Here is a 26557-nt window from a genome sequence, read left to right on the forward strand (position 1 = left end):
TTAAGGTTTGATGGAAATTTACTTCATTTCTGACCGCATGAGGGCGCTTTCAAAGGGTAAACTTTTCTTGCATGACAATAGACCTTTTCGCAAATACTGGGGCGCGCGCGTAAAGCTTGGAATTAGGTGCATTGTGGTCTAGCTGGTATCCAAATTTGATCCATATCTATCCCACAATGCACCTCATTCAACAGTCTGCGCTTGCGCATTGGTATTTGCGATAAGGTCTATTAGTGCAGTTTTATTTTGACTACCCGATAGTGTTGTTTTCCTGTATCAATGGGGAAACAATACAAAATTATTAACAAACGGAACAATAGAAAGACCACGCACGCCCCACGTGGTCATAGATTCTGAGAACATACACGAACTGAGACAAAACTATTGTCTGTTAGTTTTTGGGTAGCATAGTTTCATATTGTACGCATTCCAAATTCGGAAGTTCTAATTTGCCGATGTAATTTTCAATTATTTACTTCGTTTCTTGCACCAAACAATATTCTTCCCTTCAGAGTAAAAGAGATTTAAAGGCAGTGGACGATATTGGTTATTTCTCAAAGTAATATTGTTAAAAGCTAACAGCCCCCTCTGAAGTAACGTAGTTTTCGATAAAGAAGTATCTTTCTACGAATTTGATTTCGAGACCTCAAAATTACTAGATTTTGAGGTCCCGAAATCAAGCATCTGAAAGCACACAACTTCGTGTGGCGTGGATGTTTTTTCTTTCATTATTATCTCGCAACTTCGACGACCAATGTTCAAATTTTCACGGGTTTGTTATTTTGTGTATAATTTGAGATACACCAAGTGAGAAGACTGGTCTTTGACAACTACCAAAAATGTCCTGATGTCTTAAAGAGGTTTTTAGAAAGACCAATATCAAGAGGGTTAAAATAAACTTCAAATGAATTGTTTTTAAAACCATATGACAGTTAACTTGTCCCATATCAGAGTAATAACAAAATAATTTGCTTTATCCACGATCCAATTATTACGCATGTTAAATAAATATAACGGTATAGTAAGCCGTATTTGTCCGTAGATAAAACAAAGAAGATAGTGGAAGCACTTCAAGTGGTATCTTAACTGTTGAGTATTATTATTATATTATACTCCTGAACTAAATTCCAGGAAGTTGCGATGTTAATAGATAAATAAAACATGGAATGAAATAAGCATGTAATAGTCTCTGAGCATTCATATTAAAGGGAAGGTACACCTTTGGTAATTGTCAAAGACCAGTGTTTTCACTGGGTGTATCCCAACATAAGCATAAAATAACAAACCTGTGAACATTTGAGCTAAATTGGTCATCGAAGTTGCGAGAAAATGATGAGAGAAAAAACACCCTTGTTGGACGAATTTGTGTGCTTTCAGATAGGAATAAAATACTTCTGGCTAGAAGTCTTTTACTATTTTAGTGAGAAATTACCTCTTTCTCAAAATCTATGCTACTTCAGAGGGAGCCGTTTCCTAAATATTTTATACTATCAACAGCTCTCCAATGCTCGTTACCAAGTAAATTTTTAAGTTAATATTTGTTTTGAGTAATTACCAAACGTGGTTTTTGGGGGGAGGTTCGATTCCGCATAATCGTTTATGATGGATGTCTGGTGGGAAAAGTCTTGAATAGTGACGTAAGGCCACCCCCCCCCCCCCGCAAAACTTAATAATAATAATGTTTAGCGTCGATTTTTTTTAACGAAACCAAAATAATAATAAATACATCTCAGACGAAAACAAACCATTTTGACAAAAAAACGGTTGTCTTATTAAAAAATGTGTCGTGCGGTCATTTTGTGTACTAAAAAGGGCATCCCCCTTTTTTTTTCAAAAATGCGTAACGCCAAACATGTTTTTTTCTTTTCTTAATTTGGCTTAAAACTCCATGGTAATATCACAAATTTTTCCCGAAACAGCGAAATTGATGTGCCACTTAATGGGGTTATAAAACGCCCCTACTCCCACAACTCCCCCCACTCCCCGGTTTGCAATTTTCTGTGTGGCCCCTCCCTGTGAGTCAAAATTTACATGCGCCAATCTCGACAGGGCACCACACCAACCAGGGTATTGTCCGATAAAGCTTACAGACAAACACAAACACAAAGAAGGCCAACAGTGACTTGCAACTTCTTTGCTGTCGTGGCATGCATGGGCCAGTGATGACACAACCAATGGGTAGTCCTAATCATTATACCATCATCACTGTATAGGCGTAGGGTGTGTGTAATAAGTGTCTCTGGCAACTAGAACAGGTAAGTGCCATAAAGCCATGTTGAGATATAGGTGGACAATAACTATACCACTAAATTTGGATTGGGTAAATTTGTCTGTAGACACCCAAATCAAACCGTACACTCATTTATAGTGGCCACCACACTTCGACAAGGCTAATTGAATGTGCTGTATATATATAGAATGTTCAATTCAATCCAGTAAGACATTTATTTCAAATTGACATCCTCAATGACGACAGAGAACACAATTTATATCAGGACCTTTAAACAGTAGTTTGCATTGCAACAGAATTAGTATAACCAACTTTGTTTCCAGCACGGATCTTGCTTTTTTTAACGTCTTCGAATACCGTAAGGAGAGTCGGTTCAACCATGGGCTCCATGGTTCAACCATGGAGATGGTATTAGGCTATATGGTTTATTGAAATCAAAACGAAACATGCATGGCATATCAATACGATATTTGGATAATGCATTCTACAAAAAGGAGGGTAAGCCAGGCTAGGAATGATGGTACATTCCATTCCACTGAACCCCAGATATGCACTCAGCGAAGGTTGCGCCCCTCGCCATTTGTGCCCATGTCACATCTATGACCTATACCGAGTCGGATCCAATACCGAAATCCACCATGATACTGGATATGACCAGGGGACCCAATTTCATCGAGCTGCTAAGCACACAAATTTGCTTAGCATAAAATTTATTCCTTGATAAAAACAGGATTAGCAACCAAATTTATAATTGTTGCATATTGCTCGTTACTGGTATTCAGCTGTTGTTTGCTTATAAAAACCACGGGGAAATTTGGTTGGTAATCCTGTTTTTATCAAAAGGAAGACATTTTATGCTAAGCAAATTTGTGTGCTTAGGTTAGCAGCTCTATGAAATTGGGCCCAGACCAAAGCTCTGCGGACCCGAGGAGGTAGACATATTTTAAAGGTCTGATAATGGAGGAAAAACTTTAATTTCTCCTCCATTTTCTGACTAAACTAATGGTCCGAATATTACAGTTGTTCAGTTGTTGTGTTTTACTCACTTGTTTCCACAAAAAAGGGATATTCTTTTATTTTTGTCACAAAGTGGACAAGTTGTGACATGATACGTATATTTTTTTCCAGTAACAAACCGTTATTCTAAAAAAAAAAAAAAGTAACACGTAAAATATTTTCTCTGTTGTCCTGTTTTGGGTTTAGTTTTGATTGGCTTTTCTTACATCTTCAAGTGCTTTTTTCTTGATTTTCCTTGATTTTCTTTTTGATAAAAACTAAACTACAAATAACTTTGTTTTCTCAGTTGTAGTGTTTTTGAAATCGCATTATCTCCGCTCCACCATCCTCCACTCACCATGGTTCTTACCGTATACGCACACGGCGTGTCCCAGCCTTCGCGGACAGTCAACATATTCTGCAAAGTCAACAAACTCGACTACACAGACACATCTATCGATTTGATGACTGGTGAGATAATAAATTCAAATTAATTTACCTAATCAAACCATGGAAGTTTAGGTATTATACATGATTGGTTGAATGGTTGAACTGGCAGACTAGTCAGTTTCTGGTTTGATTTGTAGCAATTGTGCCACACCGTGTAAACCATTTCTTGGGGCTATTATGTAAAAGGAATAGGTCTCATAATGGACCCTTCCCATGAAATATGCTAATCACATTCACGCATGCGAACAGACCCTGTCGGTTGGCAAACGCCATAGACCTTATCGCAAATACCAATGCGCAAGCGCCGACTTTTGAATAAGGTGCATTGTGGGATAGATATGGATCAAATTTGGGTACCAGCAAGACCACAATGCACCTAATTCCAAGCTTTACGCGCGCGCCCCGGTATTTGCGATAAGGTCTATAGAGTTGTGCACTAAGCAGCTAGACGCGCAATCGCGTCTGCGTCACGCACCCATTAGATGTGTACAAAACAGCGCGATGTTCCCTCATTTTGCCAACCAAAACGTTAGTGCGCACGCGCTATGTGCAATTTACATATTTCATGGGAAGGGTCTATTCAAACGTACAGCCTAACAAACTTTACAGGAAAATACGGAATGTGTAAGTGCCTTGAGCGCGTTATAAGAAGCCACTATTCGTTACAGCCGGTGTTTATGATTTATGTGATGAGCTATGACACATGGAATTACATAACTGGAAAAGTTTGGATTTAAACCGTTGTCTGAGTCGAGAAAAAAATTTGATAGAAAACAAAAACATCCAAAATTTCCTTACCAATCTTTCCTTACGTCTTTACCATTTTTTTAAAACTTCTCCCCATCACCCCCATACTTTATTTTCCTCCAATTAAATGACGACTGATAATCATTAATTTTTTTTCTTTAAATGTTTCTAATGTTGTCGGTTTTTGTTTCCAGGTGAACACAAGAAGGAGCCTTACTTGAAGATTAACCCTGCGGGACAGGTCCCAGCTATAACTGATGATGATTTCTGTCTTGCAGAATGGTAAGTCATTGAAAACAGCATTACTGTAAAAAACAAATACTGTTCTTTCTTTTGTCCCTGCATTTTAGAACCTTCCACATACTTTGTACAGAAAGTTCCTTGTGGAGCAACACTGTCTTAAGAATTCCCATAAAAATGGAGACACTTTGTTTTCTCCTTTCTGTTTCCGTTGTTTTAGTATACCCTTTTCTAAAGATTCCCTTGTGGGGTCCAGGTTGAAAAAGGAAGACCCATTACGAAGCATTCTGAGCATGCATGTACATTGAGCCGGTAACTAATCAATACTAGTTTTCCCCAAACCTATATCTATTATATTCAGACATTTTATTAATATATATAAATATATATATTATCTGTATTGTATGTACATAGTGGCACAATCTTGAAGTACATTGCTCAGAAGTTCAAGGTGGCCGATCACTGGTACCCGACAGGAGATCTCGTTGCCCAGGCTCGTATTAATGAGTACATTGACTGGCAACACACCGGTTTGAGAAAGGCCGGTTCCGACATCTTCATCGGAACTGTAAGTGCATATAAATAATTATAGCTTTTATTGGACGATTTCAATAGTATACACATAATGAATGTTTATGAGTGCAATGGTGCGAATATGTTCATGAGTTGAAAGATGGAATGTTCTATTCAACGAGGCGGAGCCGAGTTGAATGGAACATTCCAGCTTTCAACGAATGAACATATTCGCACCATTGCACGAATGAAAAACATTCATTATTTGTTTTATATAACATCCAAGTAGAACTTTGTCATTTTGATTGAAAGAAACAACTTCCAAAACAAACAATTTCAACTGTAGAAGCCGAATGCTAGTAATTTTACTATGCTTTCTTGCAGTAACACCTGCTGCGTTACCAAAGACACGCGCACGCAGTGATGTTTTTACTCAGCTTTTTCGTTCCATCCGAAAAGTACCATTGCACGCTGGCAGCGTGCCAGCGTGCAATGGTACTTTTCGGATGGAACGAAAAAGCACGGCGAGTGACTCAGCGTGCAATGGTACTTTTATTTGCTATCACGTGACGGACAATCCTCCAATCAAATGGCAAGGATCTGCTTGGGTGTTATATAATATGGGCTAAACTGTTATACCTGTTGTATACTATTGGCTAAACTGTTATACCTTTTGTATATTAATGGGCTAAACTGTTATACCTGTTGTATACTATGTATGGGCTAACTGTTATACCTTTAGTATACTAATGGGCTAAACTGTTATACCTGGCTATATCCAGTTAAACCAGTTAAGGGTTCAACTGGAATGTTGACCTGGGTGTAGAGTTGGGCTTACACACATGAGCTGCCATGATGTTAGATTTCGAGTATAGACATATCGTAGTAATTGTATACCACAACTATAATAAGTGACAGAGGTATAGATAAAAAAATACTTTGGGTCTGATCCATTTCTGAGAAATCTATTTCCCAAAATAATGTAACACATCCATTTTATGACAATTTTACGGGTCATATTGTGGTCCAGAAATGAGTCGGGGGCCCCATGTGACCCGGATTCCTTCCGGGTTATTTCTGACCCAGAAGCTTTTAGAGTGTAAAGGAATCCTGGGATTCCCATAACAAATCTCATGTTATGACAATTTTACGGGTCATACTGTGATCCAGAAATGAGTCGGGGGCCCATGTGGCAGAAATTACCCAGAAGCTTTTAGAGTGTATGGAATCCCGAGATTCCAAGAACACAATAAAGATACATTATTATTATTATTATTATTATTATTATTATTATTATTGTTTTATTTTATTTTATTTTTTTATTTATTTATTTATTTTTTATTTATTTTTTTTTTTTGGGGGGGGGTGGAAGATACACCGCCTCATATTGAGCATCAAATGAGTTCCTCACTCTAGATAGGCCCTACTAGTATTTTTTTTACAAAACCGCAAACCTGATACTCTTCATCTTCCAAGAGGTTTTTATGCAGCTGCTCCAAACCTTTAGAACAATCTTCAAATTCAAATCGTCATGCTATTTCACTAACTGAATTCAAAACATCGCTTGAATCTCGCCTTTTCCGGGCTGATTGTGCTAACCAAGTTATTTATTGTATGCTCATTCCTTTGTATTGTTAATTTGTTGATTGCTTTTATATTATTGCTAATTCCTTTGTATTGTTAATTTGTTGATTGCTGTTATATTATTGCTGTAAAGCGTTGTGGTACATTTTCTGTGTATGAACGCTATTATAAATGCTTATAATATTAGTATATTATTATATCATATTATATTATTATCTAGAAAGAAAGAGCATGAAAATTGCCATAACTTCAAAATGTTTACTTTATCCAAAGGTGTTCACCCCGATGTTAAGCGGCAAGCCGATCGACGAGGAGAAATTGGCTAAAGATTATGAGACATTGGACAAGACTCTTGGAGTGATGGAGATGATGTTTCTTAAGAATAAGCAGTTTCTTTGCGCTGACACGATCAGCATCGCTGACATAATGGCTGTCTCAGAGGTGAGTGAGATCATAAAAAAAAGGACCACGGGAGGAGTTAGAACGTTCCATCATCAAATGAAAAATGCTCACCGCCGCCAGCACCAGTGATTTAACAGCCACATTGTTGCCTTTTCTGCATGCAATATTTTATTAACTTAAAAGTTATTTGAAGTATGTTCACTTTCTTAACAAAATTCTGAAAAGAACAAACGTCAAGTATTGGAACACATTTCTTCGTTAGCCACAGCTGGCCATCGATCAGAGATGGTTCATCGTTTACTAGAAATCCCACCGGCTTAAATTAACTTCTTTCTGAATGTAGGAAATCGTTTTATGATTATGAACATTCAATTCCATGGTTGCCCATCGTTTGACAGCGAAACCGTTGTCAACCAGGCTGTCGGTTACCATGGTCAGCAAATCGGCGGCGACGATCATTTAATATACAGTCAAATTACTGGAAGAGCAGTAGGCGTTCACTATACATTTTCTAAGAGACAAGCCTGGGGTGATAGTCGGTGTTTTTTTGTGTTCTTATTCCTTCCTTGGTTCTTTCTCAAAAGTGATAATTGAACCGTTGTCTTCGTCTGTAGACCGGGGTTGAACATCATAGTTAAATTTTTAAATTGTTCTCTTCGAGTTCATTGACGCAATAACTGATTTGTTATATTATTATTTTTATTTTTTTACAGTTGACGCAAGTGTTGGCTATCCAACGACATGACGTATTGGCCAACCACCCCAAGCTGGCAGCGTGGAAAGACCGAGTGGTCAAGGAGCTGAACCCGTGCTACGACGAAGTCAACAAGGTCCTCATGGGCTTCGTTGCAAACATCAAGAAATAAGAAAAATCATCCGATTATAATAACTAGGGATTCGATTAATTTATTATCCTATGTTTTTTCACCTGTTTCTTGAAAACATAGTTCACGTAATACGTGAGTTTACATCAAGAAGTAAGAAATTCATTCGAAAATAAAAACTAAGGATATGATTAATTTATTCTCTGAGGGTTTTTTCCAACCTGTTTCTCGAAAACATAATTCACGATAACTAAACAGATTTTCGTCTTCTTTTATCCACTAATACCTTTTGGTATTTTTGAAAAATGAAATTTTCTTGATAAAGCTCGACCAGTGTACATAATTATTATGTGTACATTAAACTCTTTATTTTTCATATTGATATAGTCTCGTAGATTTTGTAAAACGTAAAACAACCAGAGTCACATTTTCCTTAAAATCCCTCGGACTTAAACAATCAAGAACAAAATATATTATAAAAACTATTAGTAATATTGGGAGTTATTTTGGTGAAACTGTTCAGTGATTTTTCTCACGACGGTATCGTAATATATTTCTTTCAAGGTTCTTTGCAAACAAGAGCAAGTTTTGGAACAGGAAATAAACTGTAAATCAGAAGGAATCTTACCAGTTCTCCATAATCATGTCGACATTTCGACTTTACCAACATTTCGTTGTGTGTGTTCTTCACATTTCCTCCACTGTAAGTCTATAGGTTATTATTTACTGTATACCGGTAACCAACTATACATATAACATGTATGTTATGAGACAATAAATGAGGCTCATGTACGTTTAAATGCGAGATGTTTTGATGTTTTATTCGGAATCGCTCACTTTTGTCTTTGACAGACATTGCACAATATTTGTTTTAATCACTGGACCTCATATTATATTTTATACATTTATTCTGGTTTGCGCTTTGCTGTCAGGTATTATTGGGTTGTCCCTGTTCTGTGTGGTTAACCGAGGTTTCTACTTTTTGTAAATATTCTGTATAGTATAATCCTTCTTGACAACGTTACATGACTTCGCAATACCAGCGATTACGTAACTTATTGTCCCAGAAACATGCTTCGGCCACGTGAAACTAAAAATACCCTCTTCACCCGTAAAGTTTTGTTAACCCCAGCAATGAGAGCAAACATTGAAAGGGGCCAGGGACTGGGGGCCCAACGAGACTTTTTTTTTAGCATTAACAAATTTATTAAAATAACATGAGAAGAAGGCACAAACAATAAACGTTCATTACTTGCAGAGCGGGGCGTAAAAGTGGGAACAAATTAATAATTAAATATTAAAATGGGGGGGGGGGCTTAATTTCGTTGTGGGGCCTTACGAGATAAATGGTCAGGATTCTATTGTGTTGCTTTGTTTTGGTTTCTGTTTACCGGTTTTCATAAAACTTACAAGGCATAAAATGGTAAAAAACGTTCCTTGAAAATAATATTTCAAATAAAAATATTAGCTTTTTAAAAGTTAGTGAAACAAATAGATCTCCCATGTCAAAAACCATGTTCTATGAAATAATAATGTTTTAACAACTTTTCATTTGAACACCCGAACATTAAAATGCAGTAACTTAATTTCACCGGTTCTGTATCACTTGTTAGAAAGAAGATCACTCAATGTTACTAGGCCGCAACTTTTTTTTTTCATTTCAAAGTGCCCCCCCGTAGAGATGAAAGAATGACAATCTTGGCTAACGAAAGGCTTATGACTCCAGCTATCTCCAGCCCACATTTCTTTAAAGACACTGGACACCTTTGGTAGTTGTCAAACGACCAGTCTTCTCACTTGGTGTATCTCAACATATGAACAATTTATTTGTCCTCGAAAACTACGTTACTTCAGAGGGAGCCGTTTCTCACAATTCATACTAACAACAGCTCTCCGTTGCGTGTTACCAAGTAAGCTTTTATGCTAACAATTATCTTTTTTAGTAACTACCAATAGTGTCCAGTGCCTTTAGGAGTTGAATTGGCACTTGTCTAAAGGGCACGTGATGAGGACTGTCTGACAACTCAATGGTCCTTGAATACCATAACAACACTAAGTAGTTACAACCTGAGTGTACAAAGCAGTTGAATGGATGATTCCACAAGTGGCTTATAACAAGAAACACAGCTCGTTGTATAGACTTGCGGACAAGTCATTATGGTTGTCGCGGTGATAGCCAAGTCGAGGTCACATCAATGACTTGCACTTTTTTTGAGATGGGCTCCACGTGTTATTAACACTTTAGAGAGATGAATGAAATCAATGTACATGTAAGCATTGATGGGTTGGGTATGTGTACCGCATTGTATACTTAGTTTCTTTTTGTTGGCTGTATGGTTTCATAAGTCTATCCTGCCCGATGAGAGAAGTATAGGCCTACTGCAGAACGGTTACGCAAAGCGGGAGATTTGATACTTGTTTGTTGTTGAAGTATTCATATGGGGCTTGGCCGGGGTTGGGGGGGGGGCGGGGGAGCGGGGGGGGGAGGGAGGCAACGGAACACTCGGGCAAAACAGTGGGGAAAATTTAGACAAGCAATAAAAGCGGGGGGGGGGGGTTGAAATTGGGACGTAACCATGGAGGAAGTTATCACGCAGTGACCACGCTCCTTCCAAGAACACCTCAAGGTCTCAAAATGACTTGCATTTTTTTCCACGTGTTAATAACCGTAAAGGAATGAATCAAATCAATAAGCAATGATGGGTTGGGTACGTTGACCGCATTGTATACCATCATTAATAATGTAAACATTGATGTAATTTGCGTATGTGTCTCTCTCTCTTTTGTCTCTTTCTTTTTTTTGCTTTGGTTTAATAAGTCTATCCCGATGAGACAACATATAAATTAGGTTACGCAAGCGGATGAACTGTTATGTTGTTTGAAGTATCCATGGGGCTTGACCGTGGGTGTACGGTGGGGGGGGGGGGGCAATGGGGCATATGCCCTCCCAAACACGGGCAAAATAGTGGGGAAAGATAAGGCGTAGCAAAGGAGAAGAAAATTGAGGGGGTTGTTGTTGCTACCTGGGATTAGTGTGGGTCTACTGTGGATTTTTGTGAATTTTTTTATTAATCCATACATTTTCACATTCAAAGGCCATACTCTGAGTTGCGCTTGTTTTTAATAAAGGTGTCCAGTCTTATAAGGTCACTAAAACCACCTTTTTCCGATAATAGAACCCTTTTCACACGCAAGACAAAAGAAAGAAAAAGCCGGGCGAAATTGTCTCAATGTTTCTAAAATAATACAGAATTAGCTTCGTGTGAAAGGACAGCCCCAAAGCGATCAAAATAAGCCAAATATCAAAGGTGATAAAAAAATGTCTGACAAAACCTGGCCGTAGTTCGTTTTGTTTTTTATACTGAAAGGGACAGCCAAAGTTGGTGTCCCATCAGGTCGGCAATGAATAGGCGTATTTAAAATTTAAAATTAATTCATTAAACTTTCCATGAAATTAATGAGTCGATGATTTAGCGAGAACCGGGCCTTAGTCATCAGTGCAGGGATACCGTAGCTTCGGAGTTCTGTGACTACCTACCTCCATGATACGACAAACGGACACTTAAAAGGCACCCCAATAAACAAACTCCCATACCCAAGTGAAAACGATTGAAATATTCAAAAATATTTTTTTAAACTCTTCGAAGTCTCATAGTGTTTTTTTTTTTTTACAGAAAAGGGAAACTTTACTCTTGAACTTTTATCCTCTGCTCAAGTTGACATGGGGGGTCCCAAGGCCCGTCGAGTTTTTTCTCCTCCTAAGAAAAACACCAAGGGTAGACCTACCCCTCTTTGTAAATTTACAAACGCCTGATGGGCATCAATCTAAAAAAAGAAGAAGTAGGGAATGGCAATGGTCACCTTTGGTAACTGTCAAAGGCCAGGGGTGGATTTCACAAAGGTAGTCCTAACTTAGGACTAGTCCTAAGCAATGCTAAGAGATAGCACTGGTCCTAAGTTAGGACCAGTAACTCATCCTAACTTAGGACTGGTCCTATCTCTTAGCATTGTCTCTTAGCAAGTTAGGACTACCTTTGTGAAATCCACCCCAGTACTCTCACTTGTTTTTACTTCAGAGGGAGCCGTTTCTCACGATTTATTATATACTGCAAGCAGCTCTCTATTGCTCGTTACCAAGTATTTGTATGCTAACAATTGTTTTGAGTAACTATCAGTAGTGTCCAGTGCCTTTAAATCTCTGCTGCGCAAATATCACTATTTATTTCAGGGTCTTGGCATCTAGAAAATATCTCTAGTTGGTACTCAACAATCCTCAGGTTTCAATTGGGCAGTCTTTTTTAAACACTGTACCCCCTTTATTTGGCTTTCAAATCTGCATGATGAAGAAATGTTGAGGCTTACACAAATTAAAAGCAGTGGACACTATTGGTAATTACCCAAAATAATTATTTGCATAAAAACCTTTCTTGATAACGAGTAATGGGGAGATGTTGATATTATGAAACAATGTAACATGTGAAGTAACACAATTTTCGAGAAAGAACTAATTTTCCACGAATTAATTTTGATTTCGAGACCTCAGATTTAGAATTATTTTGAGGTCTCGAAATCAAGCTTCTGAAAGCACACACCTTCGTGTGACCATGCCTCCATGGTGTGACAAGGGTGTTTTTTTCTTTCGTTATTATCTCGCAACTTCGATGACCGATTGAGCTCAAATTGTCACAGGTTTGTTATTTTATGCATATGTTGAGATACAGCAAGTTAAAAGACTGGTTTTTGACAATTACCAATAGTGTCCATGTCTTTAACACTGTTTTATTAGGCTATCAAATCTGCCTCATCAAGAAAATGTTGAGGGCCTACAAAAAACTAACAATGAGGCCACACGATCAGTTTTTTTCGTGTTTAGCTTTGATGCACCGTTATGTGAACAACTACCTCCTTGGCCTACGGGTACAAAGGAATGTTCTATGTTTGTTTATAACTGTGGTCATTTCTCAATGGATAATGGTTTTGATGATGTCGCTAAGTGACCAGCATTAGCACTGACCGCATAATACCATGTACATTGCAAGTAGGGGTTTTGCGACACAATACTGCAACCATTGGTAACGCAAATAACATGGTCCCCAAGCATGACTTAGCAAGAATGAGTGTTACATAACTATTTTCTTTTCTATGTCTAAACTGCACGTTATTTTCTTAGCGACAGATCACCGCTACATGACCCAGTGCATTAATAGTTTGCTGTCATTTCATTTTCCTGTGTGTAACTTTTTGGCCTAACTTCAAAAAGGGTGAGTGCATTCGATTTTCATTTTTATTTTATTTCTGCTCTAAAAAATTCAAATTAAATGCATGAATTGGAAACTTACATTTGCGTCATGTGTGTTTTTGTTGTTTTATGTTTATTCTGGGGGTGATTCTGCGAACCCCGTTGATCTTAGTTTATAGCCATAGAGCAGGTGTCATACATTAAAGGCACTGGACACATTAGTACTCAAAAAGTTGTTGGCATAAAACTTGGTGTTGATATTAAAAAATATTGTGAGAAACGGCTCCCTCGACGAAGTAACGTAGTTTTTGAGAATGAGGTTGTTTCTCTCGCAAAAAAAAAAAATATATATATATATATATATTTATTTGCTATAGGCTAGGCCTGAGGTCGGTAATAACAAGTTTAACATTTCTTATTTACCAACAATTCGATTTAGGTTTGTGTTTCCTCAGTAACAAGCAAAGTAGCGGATACATTGATCATCAAAATGGGAAGCTGTACAAGGTGAGCCATGGGTTATATAATTAACTTTACAAAAAAATAAATATAATTTCAACAAATCTAATGTTAACAAACTATAACTGTTTACCACCGGCATTACGTGCAATTATCTGCACTTCCTGTTGCCAGCAGTGGTTGTAATAGCTACAGAGTTTTACTTGAACAACAGCAAATCTGAGTTTTCAATTTTCAACTTTTTTTTCTGTCTAAACTATTGGAGCGTGCACTCGGTGAGACCATCTTTACCCCCTCCCCTTTCACATAAGCCCACCCCTTTCCCACCCATTGGCGGGCACAGCATGGAAACCTCTCCTTTGTGGATGGTATTGTTATCTCCTGAGAAAAATACAGAAGATGGTCTGTTTGCTTCCATGGTTGCACTTAGCCCAGTATTCATCCAGGACAAACTCATGGTTTTTTTCACCGTTGTTTTGTTTGTTTGTGGGAGGTTTTATATAGGTTTTCTCGGTCAATTTCGGAAAAAAGAGCAGCCAATTTAACCACCAAGCTATTCTATTTCGCGCAAAATCGAATGCTTCTCAAAACGGTCATTCGATTTCGTTTTGGGATTAGTCAAATGTAATGTTGCGTCATTCGAATTCACAAAAAAATCATTCAATTAAACAATTCATCAAAGCAGCATTCAAATTCGCAGACGCTTCTTGAGGCGTGTGTGTCACGAAAAAGAATGACGCTACGCTAAATTGAACAGAGTGCTAAAGGAATTTGACTCGACCCAAAACGAAATTGAACGGCCGAATTCTGAATTTGAAACGCAGTAACAATTGGAAGAGCAAAACAGCTTTAATTCGAACGCATGAAAATTAAATTGACTGCTCATTTGCCGAACTTGACCGGAAAACCTATATTATCAACTTTGTGATTGTATTTTATATGTTTTCCTCAACCAGTTCCCCCAAGACAGAGCCCTCAATACGCCGTGGCAGCTCTCCTAATGCCTCCACCAAGCCCGCCGTGTATGGTTTCGGTGTTAGTCAACCGTCTCGGAGTGTCTGCATGTTCTGTAAAGTCACCGGAATCCCTTTCAAGTTCAACAATGTAGATCTCAAGTCTGGTAAAAATGCCTTCAATTCTTTTCTTCTGGTACAAAATGCAACGTGTCCATGTCTTCCAGTTAGGTCTCGCATTAAGTTGAAGATTTTGTTGGCAGTGGACACTTTTGGTAATTACCGGTACTCAAAATAATTGTTAGCATAAAAACTTACTTGGGAACAAGCAATGTAGAGCTGTTGATAGTATAAAGCAATGTGAGAAACAGCTCCCTCTGAAGTACCGTATCTTTAGAGAAAAAAGTACATTTCCATGAATTTGATTTCGAAACCTCTGAATTAGATTTTGAGGTCCCGAAATCAAGCATCTGCTGAAAGCACACGTGCACCTTCGTGTGACAAGGGTGTTTTTTTTCTTCCATTAGAGTTCAAATTTTCACAGGTTTGTTATTTTCTGCATATGTTGAGATACACCAAGTGAGAATACTGGTCTTCGACAATTACTAATAGTGTCCATTGTCTTTAATGTCAGTGTCTTCGTAATGGCCAGCCCCTGCTTTTATCCAGTGCACAGAGACAACCATACTCATTGTGATACAAAAACACAATTTGAACAAATCAAAAGACAACTCTTGAGTAACTCTTCGAAGAATGATATACAAATTGTTTTTTCTATTTTCTTGTCCTGCATCGGGGAGTCGTAATATTGATTGGGTTTTACCTATTACTTACACCGATGTGTGTTTTTAGCACTGATTGTGTCGCTGTTTTATGTTGTTCACGAACAATTACAAGTGTTCCAATATTATTTTCACAGTTTATATTGCTACTTTGGATAGGAAACATTTCTCTTTCGAGTGGAATGAACCTTCAGAACCTTCAGAAATGTAAACTGTATAAAAACGCATGGATTTAATTCAAGACATGCAGTTTGTAAAACATTCTCCAGTACTCTTAAGAATGGTCAAAGTGTAGTCTTGAATGCCCTTAAACGAAATTGAGTTCAGTATAGGGTCTATGTTCTTTTTGTAGGACAAAAAAAACACAATGTCTACAGATTTAAACTAAACTTACTACGTTTGAAGATAATGATAGTAGAAAGCTCCCCTGAAAATATTACATGCTGAGGTGCTGTAGTTTTTGAGAAATGAGTAAAACAATGTCATGAAAATAATTTTCGTCTCAGTGACCATGAGACGAAAATTATTGTAGCATGTAAACACGTATTTTCATGACACTGTTTCACTCATTTCTCAAAAACTACAGCACCTCAGCAACTAATATTTTAAGGTACACTTTCTACTATCATTATCTTCAAACGGTGTAAGTTTCATGTAAAAAGTACCCAAATCCTTTAAGAGCTAAACAAGAAACCCTAGTTTGAGAGGATTAGGGGAAAATGCATAAATTTGAATGCATGTTAATGAAACTGATTGATTTTTTTCCTGAAATTGGCCGGGAGTACCTATTACATATAAAGATTGCCATTTTTGTTTCACCACAGGTGAGCAGAAGAAAGACGCGTATTTGAAAATCTCTCCTCTCGGCCAGGTCCCATGCCTGGTTGATGGAGGCGCTACATACACGCAATGGTAAGTCAAGTTAAAAGACAAAATCAAGACACTTTTTGAGGATGGCTATTCTAAAGCGCAAAAAAAAATTGCGACCGGGAAAGGAGGACGGGGCGAAGGGCAGCAAGTTTTAACTTGGGGGACATCGTAGCTCATACCGAAACCCAAATCCGAACAGCAACGATAAAAGTTAACCTTCTATAATCTTTTTTCGTCTCCTTACCTGTATACAGTTTGACTTAATATATATTTATATATTGTTCTATCTTCTTCAATTACAGTCCAACGATCATGAAATATTTAGCCGCCAAATACAAGGTTACAAACTTGTTATCCTTGGGGAACTCGTGTCCAGTACGCCCTGTTCCAGAACAGTTTGGTTTATGCTGGCATTGTGTTATGAAAAACAAAATACAGTTTGGCTAAATCTAAAATACAAAATCAAAAACACGCAAAACACAAGGTATTTGCCGTCAGTGACCGTCACTCATGCTTCTCCTATTCCTAAGTTGTTGACATTACCTGGTGAAGAGCGCCCTCGCTTGGTGATTGGCAGATAGTCTAAAGTTTCCCATTGTCCGTTTGTAGCCATGATTATTATATTAGCATCTCTCTATATCTTCTTCATTTTTCAGTCCAACGATCATAAAATATTTAGCCGCCAAATACAAGGTTGCCGATCACTGGTTCCCGTCATCAGACCTGAAGGTTCAGGCTCGAATCAACGAGTATCTTGACTGGCAACACACGGGACTAAGACAGGATGGAACTGCCGTATTTAGAGGCATGGTAAGTGAATTCCTTTATTAAAGTTCATATTTGTGATTTTTTATAAACCGAACTTCAATTAGCCGAACTTTGGAGACTGAGATTTGTGTGGACTACACATTTTGTTATGGAGTTGAGAAATGGAAAAAGTCCCATTAGATCACACGCTAAGGTAAAAGTATAAATATCCAAAAGGCGCAGGGATTGGCTGACGTATACGCACACATAGGATAATGCCTCCTGACGTCATAACCCCGCGGTCATGGGTTGTTTTCGAAAGATTCGAATAACAATAATGTAGCTCTATTGTGTAAACCCATTTCAATGTAATTCTTTGCCTTGCACCAAAATTAGGGCATGTGTTATTTTGAAGACATAAAACTATTATGTTTTTACTTTTGGCAACTTTGGCGCAGTGTTGTCACGACTTGATGTTTAACACTGGCTATTAGTCAAACAAATAACTTTCTTTTAAAGGGAAGGTACGTTTGGTAATCATTCTTTAAAAATGGCATTTCAAACTAGATTGTTTATTAAGTACAGCAGCTTTCAATATAAAGCATTTGAGAGAACAATAATTTCACTTCGAAGTAATGTCAGTGGTTATAGAAACTACAGTTTTATACCCCCAAAATTTGAATCTGAGAAACGGTATTGTCAGATACGTTTCTCAGTCCAATTACGTATTATTTCAATGTCAGTTTGAATGACAATTACCAATAGTGTCCATTGTCTTTAAAGACACTGGACACTATTGGTAATTGTCAAGTTTCGAGACCTCAAAATCTAATTCTGAGGTCTCAAAATCAAATTCGTGGAAAATTACTTCTTTCTCGAAAACTACCTTACTTCAAAACGGAGCCGTTTCTCGCAGTGTTTTATACTATCAACAGCTCTCCATTGCTCGTTACCAAGTAGGTTTTTATGTTAACAATTATTTTGAGTAGTTACCATTAGTGTCCTCTGCCTTTAACCAGATAAACCCGATGAAACATAGTTTACTGTTGAGGTTTCTGACGCTTTTTCCCCCTTCTTTCTTTGAAGATTTTTACGCCAATGATTACCGGAAATCCGATCGATGAGGAAAAGCTGGCGACGGACACGGAGAAGTTTGACAAGACTCTCGGAGTGATGGAAAATAGATTCCTTGGGAATAAGATGTTCCTGGCTGGGGATAAGATCTGCATTGCTGATATCTGCGCCATTTCAGAGGTGAGAATTTGAATAATTAACAAACTTTTTTTTTTAAGTATGCATCAGCTTTTGATATAGGCCCTATAGCATTATGTGACACATTCACTTCGAAGTATTAAAGGCAGTGGACACTATTGGTTATTAAATTTCTCAAAGTAAGTATTATCATAAAACCTTACAATTCTTGATTATTATTAAAAAAAAAAAAAAAAAAAAAAAAAAATCTCAATGTTTTTTTTTCTATCTTTCTTTCCAGCTAATGCAAGTTCTGGCCATTCAACGGACTGACGTACTGGCCAGCCACCCCAAATTGAAAGCATGGAAGGACCGAGTGGTGAAACAGCTAAACCCTGCCTTCGACGAGGAGCATAAATTACTCATGGCATTCACGGAAAAGGCGAGGAAAGGGTACGCTCATGTCGATCTACACGTTGCTTGTATAACTTCGTCGAATTTTTGCTCCTAATAACGGTATAGCGCCCTCTTTTGAATCACCCTCCTTCAGGCCATGTTTATCTTCTGCAGGCCTGATTACGAAGGAAATAAGGTGGTCGCCTCCGTGCCTCCTGATCATTGCCTTGGCTCCAGTAGAAATTTTGGAATTTCCTCATAGGGTGCCCTTTACAAAGGAGAAAATGCCTTGGTGCCCTTGTATACCGGCCTGCTACTGAATGAGGGACACACACCACTGGGAACACACATTCTCAAACATGCACTTCTGAAGCATTCGCTTGTTCTGTCCTTGGTCCCAGCACTTAAGAGTTTCCCGTAGACTTTATACGCAAAATGTCCCTGTGGAGCACCCCAGTCTTTAAAATTCCCCTATGGAGTCATTGTTGTTTGCCTTTTTCGTTTGTCGTTGTCTCCATTAAAGGTCCATTGCGCCATTATGGGTGCGTTCGATTAGCTTCCCTGGGTCTACCCCGCGGTGCTCACTCGGTGAGCCCCTGACAAGGGCTACAAGAACGATCACTCACCGCTCTTGTAGTGACGTCATGCACCTGGGGCCAGCTCCCAAGTGACCCACTCCACAACAGGGCACTGGGGCTGACCAGGGTGAGCCCCTGGAATGACGTCAAAGCTATTCGAACGCACCGGAGTCACACCGGGGGCAGACCGGAGTTGACCCAGGGAAGCCAAACGAACGCACCAATGTAAAAGACCCACAAGGGCGCCCCAATTGTGCCTAATCGGAGGAGACTTTTCATAAAATCAAGGTCCAATGATTGAGGGTATTGGGCAAGGCACGGTGATACAATAGGTTAAAAAAAAAAATAACTTACAAAATAAAAAATGCAGGTTTTTTCCTCACTTTTTAGAGGTCGTCCAATGTCTGCACCGATGTCCAAAGAACCTGTGAATGTTTATGGCTTCGGAGTTTCACAGCCAACTCGGAGTGTCTGTCTCTTCTGTAAAATCAACGGTATCCCTTTCAAGTTCAACAACGTAGATCTACCGGGCGGTAAGTCAAACTACTAACACTAATTCTTAGCAAATCGTTTGACCAATTTCTAGTTAAAATCTTAAGCAGGATTTGAAACTGTGCATGTGCGAGTTTATAATTACGTGAGGTTTGCGGTGTAGCGCGATGCGTACATTGAGCAGTGTTCGTGCTGAGTTTTCAACCACCGGTTCATAAACCACTCTATAACTCAAACGAGATTTACATGTCGGGTGCAAACCTCGCCCACTAATAGACCTTATGCACATGACGTCATTTCAGTAGGGCGCCCTCACCGTTTTTCCACTAAGATGGCTGCTGGATGACGTCAATGCTTAAGGTCTATTTAACTCTTAATATCTATATGCTATCGTGGATATTTTGTTTGGCCAGTTCAAAGGTAAAGACAACATCAACTTGGAAGATTCTCAATAGTGTGATCGACGGTATATATAGGTCATTTTTACTAATTGGATTTATTTGCTCCTTGGTTTGATTTTTCTGCAGGTGAGCACAAGAAAGACGCGTTTTTGGCAATCTCTCCCCTCGGTGAAGTTCCTTGTATCGTTGATGGTGGCACTACATACACGCAATGGTATGTATGATTTTAGTAGCCGTTTCGTGCACCATATTCATGTTCAGAGTGTGGGTTCGAATCCAAGCATGGCTGTTCACGATGTTTGTGCCCGCGAGCAAAATTGTATTGTGATTTGTCGGGTCTTAAGTCATTATTATTAATTTCTGTTCTTTTAACCGAGGATGCTAAAAAGGCAACTTTGGTGTTCACTCTGGGTTTTTAACATTTCAAATTAACGTTAAAAAGTACATACAATATTAAATAAAAAGTAAATAATAAAACATGTTTGGCCGTTACAACATTTTCCTACATGGCGGTAACTGGTATCAATTTCATCCAATTCATTTCAGTCCAACGATCATCAAATATTTAGCCGCCAAATACAAGGTGGCTGATCACTGGTTCCCTTCAGGAGACTTGAAGGTTCAGGCTCGAATCAACGAGTATCTTGACTGGCAACACACGGGTCTAAGACAGGATGGGACGGCCGTCTTTAGAGGCATGGTAAGACATTTTTTTGATGAACTCATGTTTGTTGAATGCTTTATTACATCTATTTGTATAAGTATTACGGGTGAAAATTTGAATGGGAAAAAACTAGTTACTATGGGTTTTTTTCTTCTTAATGTCTTCATTAACTTTTGACAATATTTTCTGTATTCTAAGCACGAGATCCAAGACAATTTCTATTGTATACTTGTATTTAAATAGAGGTTGATGCGATTGAGATGATAGTTTTCAAAACTTGTCTTTGCGTTAAAACTCCAAACTTTAGTACAATATACTCTTTCTTTACACTCCTCACTTTGTAGGGCCTATATAGACCTTGATCACGCCGTCGACATCTTGGTCATGTTCCCTGTTTCCAATAGCAGTAATGTATGATAGCAATCATTGCGCATGGCACCAGACTATTATATAGTCCAGCCTCAGTTTGGTTCCAATGAGTTTGAATGGAGTTAAAACAAGATGACCACACCGTGATAAAGGTCTACAGCTGACTTTCCTGTGATTCGTTTTCTTAATATTTACCGAAAGCCAGTCGATGTTGAAAAAGCTGGCAATATATTTGAACAAGTTTACTCTTGAATTTCTAAAGGCTGTTAATTAATTTCATTTGAAGGTTTTTACGCCATTGGTGACTGGAACACCGATCGATGAGGAAAAGCTGGCGAAGGACCTGGAGAAGTTTGACAAGACTCTCGGAGTGATGGAGAATAGATTCCTTGGGAAAAAAGAGTTCCTTGGTGGGGATAAGATCTGCATCGCTGATATCTGCGCCATTTCAGAGGTACAAAATGCGACAGGAGGAGTGTGTGAAGGAGGGTCGGGGGGTGGGGGGGCACTGATTTTGAACTAAAACCCACAGAGCTTAAAGGCACTGGACACCAGCCCTTTGGTCAAACACCAGTCTTCTCACTTGGTATTTCCCAACATATTATGCATAAAAAAATACACAAGTGAACATTTATTGAAGTCAATTGGTCATCAAAGTTCGAATCATCGTGTTTTTTTTATATTAATTGATTTCATATATTAATTTATGTTGCTGTCACAGCTGATGCAAGTTCTGGTCATTCAACGGACTGACATGCTGGCAAGCCACCCCAAGTTGAGAGCCTGGAAGGACCGAGTGGCCAAACAACTGTACCCTCACTTCAACGACGTGAACAAAGTTCTCCTGGAGTTCTGCGAAATGGCTAAAAACAAGTAAAGTTATTCTTCTACATTTTTAATAATATGATTTGTTAAAGAACATTGAACTTAAATTACGGGTCTACCACACAACAATTATTGACGTTAGATTGTGAAGCACGCGTCACATGTCATCCTTTATTTAGCCATCTGCAGCGAAGCTTCAAGATGTAATAATATAGGATTGTCATGATGGATAATTATAGGACGCTTCGCAGCGTCGTTTCCAAAATGTTCGTTCCCGCACCCGTTTGTTCAAAAGAGACACAGCGTCATGGTGGACAAGGTTGGTGTCCACTTGGATTTGTCCAGGTTTTTCATTTTGAAGGATGTTTCACAGTGTGGGTTAACATTAGTTTTCCGTGCCTGTTATAAGATTCGATTTCAGCAAGTGTAAATAGGTGTAAGAATGGTCAAAGGGTAGTCTTAAAAGATGCCTACTTAGAAATAGAAAGACTGAAACGAATCTGAATCAGAAAAACGAAATCATGTGAGCACGACAACGAAATTTAATGCATTAATAGATAAATAATAAATAAAAAATGCCCTTAGTTTGCGTGGACTATAGGGCAAATGCGAAGTGCTAATGAAAAGTGAGTGATTGTTTGATGAAGTTGGCCTGGAAAACCCATAATAAATAAATAATAATAATAATAAATTAAATATTTCATCACTTTATAATTGCAGTATCCCTCCAAGTGCTGCACCGATGTCCAAAGAACCTGTGAATGTTTATGGTTTCGGAGTTTCACAGCCAACTCGGAGTGTCTGTCTCTTCTGTAAAATCAACGGTATTCCTTTCAAGTTCAACAACGTAGATCTACCGGCCGGTAAGTCAAAACCACTTATACACCGTGTCACGGTTTTTGGCATATTAGTCATCTTTATCAACTTTCCAATTGAATTAGTTTTATTCAAGCTATTTTTTTGGCCGTTTCTAACGTAAAATAACTGACAAGTAAAAACAACACCATTGTCTGGTAAATGCATTTTTGAGGGAAGGTACACGTTTGGTAATTACTCAAAACAAACAAATATTAACCTAAAAACTGACTTGGTAACGAGCATTGGAGAGCTGTTGATAGTACAAAACATTGTGGGAAACAACACCCTCTGAAGTAACGTAGTTTTTGAGAAAGAGGTAATTTCGCACTAAAATATTAAAAGACTTCTGGCTAGAAATCTTTTATTCTTGTCTGAAAGCACACAAATTCGTGTGACAAGGGTTTTTTCTTGTTTTCATAATTTTCTCGCAACTTCGATGATCAATTGAGATGATGGGATACACCAAGTGAGAACACATGCCTTTAAGGGTCTGTATACTTTTGGTAAAGAAAATGAAAATTAATGGCTGATAAAATTAGGAAAGTATTGCATTTGAAAAAAAAAATCACTTGTTACTGCGGTTATGGAAAAAGATAACACTTAATATTTCCATACAAAAATTGAACATGAGAAGCGTTATTGTGAAAGTAAAGTTTCTTAGATTATGTATTCCTGTGGAAGAATGTTTCTCACTGTGTGGACATTACCGCCCCAGATCTCGGCAACTCTAAAACGCTACCATCTTTTGAAATGAAATGTTCACTGGTTGATAGTTTGATGGTACCACATAGGTCTAGCATTGGAACAAACGGTGGTTTATAGTTTACCAAAGTATACAATCCCTTTAAAGGCAGTGGACACTGTTGGTAATATTGTCAAAGACTAGCCTTCACAGTTGGTGTGTCTCAACATATGCATAAAATAAAAAACCTGTGAAAAATTGAGCTCAATCGGTCATCGAAATTGCGAGATAATAATGAAAGAAAAATAACCCTTGTCACACGAAGTTGTGTGCGTTTAGATGGTTGATTTCGAGAACTCAAATTCTAAATCTGATGTCTCGAAATCAAATTCGTGGAAAATTACTACTTTCTCGAAAACCTCGTCACTTCAGTGGGAGCCGTTTCTCAAAATGTTTTAAGCTATCAACCTCTCCCCATTACTCGTCACCAAGTAAGGTTTTAAGCTAATAATTATTTTGAGTAATTACCAATAGTGTCCACTGCCTTTAAAACAAATAAAAACATTACACAATTAAAGGAAATTTGCGTGTTCAATACATTGAATGTCTTCTTCTGTTTTTTTGACAGGTGAGCACAAGAAAGAAGCATTTATGAAAATCTCCCCGCTTGCACAGGTTCCATGTATTGTTGATGGTGGCACTACATACACGCAATGGTAAGTAAGAGGTGTATTTTTAAGGCACTGGACACCTTCGGTAATATTGTCAAAGACCATTATTCTTTCTTGGTGTATCCCATTATGCATAAAACAACAAACCTGTGGACATTTGGGCTCAATTTGTCATCGAAGTTGCAAGAAAATAATGAAAGAAAAAACACACCATTGTTGCACAACTTTCTCACAATGTTTTGTACTATCAACAGCTCTCCATTGCTCATTACCAAGTAAGTTTTTATGCTAACAATTATTTCGAGTAGTCCCCCGTAGTGTCCAGTATCTTTAAGCAATGGGTGCGGGAAGTGTGGGCTTTTCAACTCTGTACGAATTAAAATCACTCCTGAGCTTGGTACCACAAAGCACTAAAACTCATCACAAGATGAGTTGTCTCTTTAAGGCACTGGACTCTTGTAGTGATTGTCCGTTTGTATCCATGATTATTATATGAGCATCTCTCTATATCTTCTTCATTTTTCAGTCCAACGATCATGAAATATTTAGCTGCCAAATACAAGGTTGCCGATCACTGGTTCCCGTCAGGAGACTTGAAGGTTCAGGCTCGAATAAATGAGTATCTTGACTGGCAACACACAGGTCTAAGACAGGATGGGACGGCCGTCTTTAGAGGCATGGTAAGTATAGGTTGATAAAATCTGAGGTGACAGTTTTCCCAAAGCTTCTCTAAGAAGAAACTAAAAACAAAATACAGTAGCAACCCTCTTACGGTGAATACTTATTTTCTTGGTATTCGTTTTCTAAAGATTTTCCCCAAGCCAGTCGATGAGGATCAATTTGGTTTACTGCCGAATTTCTAAAAACGTTTTTATTCTAGAAAATAGAATTAGCTGTTGCAGACAGCTTTCCAACCAAATGCACTATGGTATCAATGCAAACAACTAGTTAATGTTACGACGTTCCGACCCTAGCAGAGTCTTTCTCGAATGTCTCTAGACTCCGCCAGTGTCGAAACGTCTGGCCATTAACTTATTTTCGTCTTGTTATTTCTTTGAAGATTTTTACGCCATTGGTGACTGGAACACCGATCGATGAGGAAAAGCTGGCGGCGGACACTGAGAAGTTTGACAAGACTCTGGGAGTGATGGAAAATAGATTCCTTGGGAATAAGCAGTTCTTATGTGGGGACAAGCTCTGCATCGCTGATATTTGTGCTATTTCAGAGGTGAGAAAGTGGGAAGTGGGCTTGGTTTATGGGCTTTGTCACACGAGGAAACCTTTACAGGCAACTTGGAGGCAACCAACTGCAGTGCATGCTACAGGACCACTTTGGTAGCACATGAGTTATTTGTCTAACATTGTCTTAAGCTCCATAAGAAAAATAGGTGAACATTGAAATGTGAATGGCTTTTCTTCTTGGGGATTGCTTCGAGCTGGTTGCTTGTAAAATTTACCAAATTGCCTCGTGTGACGTGGCTCAATAAACCATAATATTGTCTGGTACATTGACGTGCTATATCACAAGTCACCACTTCAATTTGCATTCATCAGACTGTAGCGACAGTTGCAATGTCACAGGATTTGAGGAAAGCTTTTGCGTAGTTTATGTAAGTGACGGTGAACACCCAAACCCATCAATTGAATGTTTCTGGCCCAATGGTACCAGGGTCTGCTCATCTGGACGTTGCTATATAAAAGCCTGCCCCGAATCATTCAACTGTCTCTATGGTCTGAGGAATTAAAATGTAACCGGTAACTTGCGCCTAAGCAAGTCATTGTTCAGATAACAATATACATGTAACTTGCAATTGACTTATTGACAGCTTTCATTTTGTTCGATAGCGCGAACCAATTACTGGAGAAGAGATAACAGCAAACCAACATCTGGCTCACTGATTCTTATACGCCCTTTACCAATTTCAAAGTTTCAAAATGTAATTGCACTTCATTGTAAGAAGTTCATTCATTATCAGATCGTTATTGTCTTCAACATATCTTGTTTTTGGTAACAGCTTTTACAAACTGCTTATTTTGTTACAACCCTTGCACAACATGAAGCCCACACACGCGCCTATCATGTCCGCCTTTATGCGGCATTTACGTTTATGTTTTTTTCGATCCTAGCATAGTCTTTTTCTATTTTATTTTCACAGTTGATGCAAGTTTTGGTCATCCAACGGACTGACGTACTGGCCAGCCACCCCAAATTGAAAGCATGGAAGGACCGAGTGGTGAAACAGCTCAACCCTGCCTTCGACGAGGAGAATAAATGTCTCATGGAATTCATTGCAAAAGTATCACAGAAGTAAAACCCCCTTCTTTAAAAAATAGTTGTTGCAGTTTTTATTTTATTTTATTATTATTTTATTTATTTTGTGTTATTTTTTTATT

At 38.3% G+C, this 26557-nt stretch overlaps 2 protein-coding genes across 2 annotated transcripts; both read left to right on the top strand.

Moving 5' to 3' along the window:
- Positions 1-2111: 2111 nt before the first annotated feature.
- Positions 2112-8774, top strand: LOC117290634 (glutathione S-transferase theta-1-like). The gene is made up of 6 exons (XM_033772145.1): positions 2112-2255; positions 3534-3697; positions 4618-4705; positions 5078-5231; positions 7034-7201; positions 7876-8774. The coding sequence occupies exons 2-6, from the start codon at positions 3586-3588 to the stop codon at positions 8026-8028; spliced, it is 675 nt and encodes a 224-aa protein (XP_033628036.1). The 5' UTR covers positions 2112-2255; positions 3534-3585; the 3' UTR covers positions 8029-8774.
- A 4941-nt stretch (positions 8775-13715) lies between these two features.
- LOC117290129 lies at positions 13716-26494 on the top strand. Its single transcript, XM_033771385.1, has 16 exons — positions 13716-13732; positions 14641-14804; positions 16244-16331; positions 16946-17099; positions 18123-18290; positions 18529-18680; positions 19592-19734; positions 20221-20308; positions 20641-20794; positions 21414-21581; positions 21849-22000; positions 22673-22815; positions 24121-24208; positions 24690-24843; positions 25224-25391; positions 26320-26494. Exons 1-16 carry the CDS (start codon positions 13716-13718, stop codon positions 26473-26475), a joined length of 2157 nt encoding a protein of 718 aa, XP_033627276.1. The 3' UTR covers positions 26476-26494.
- Positions 26495-26557: the final 63 nt, after the last annotated feature.

Source organism: Asterias rubens, chromosome 5 (genome assembly GCF_902459465.1).
Source record: "Asterias rubens chromosome 5, eAstRub1.3, whole genome shotgun sequence".
Classification (NCBI taxonomy): Eukaryota; Metazoa; Echinodermata; class Asteroidea; order Forcipulatida; family Asteriidae; genus Asterias; species Asterias rubens.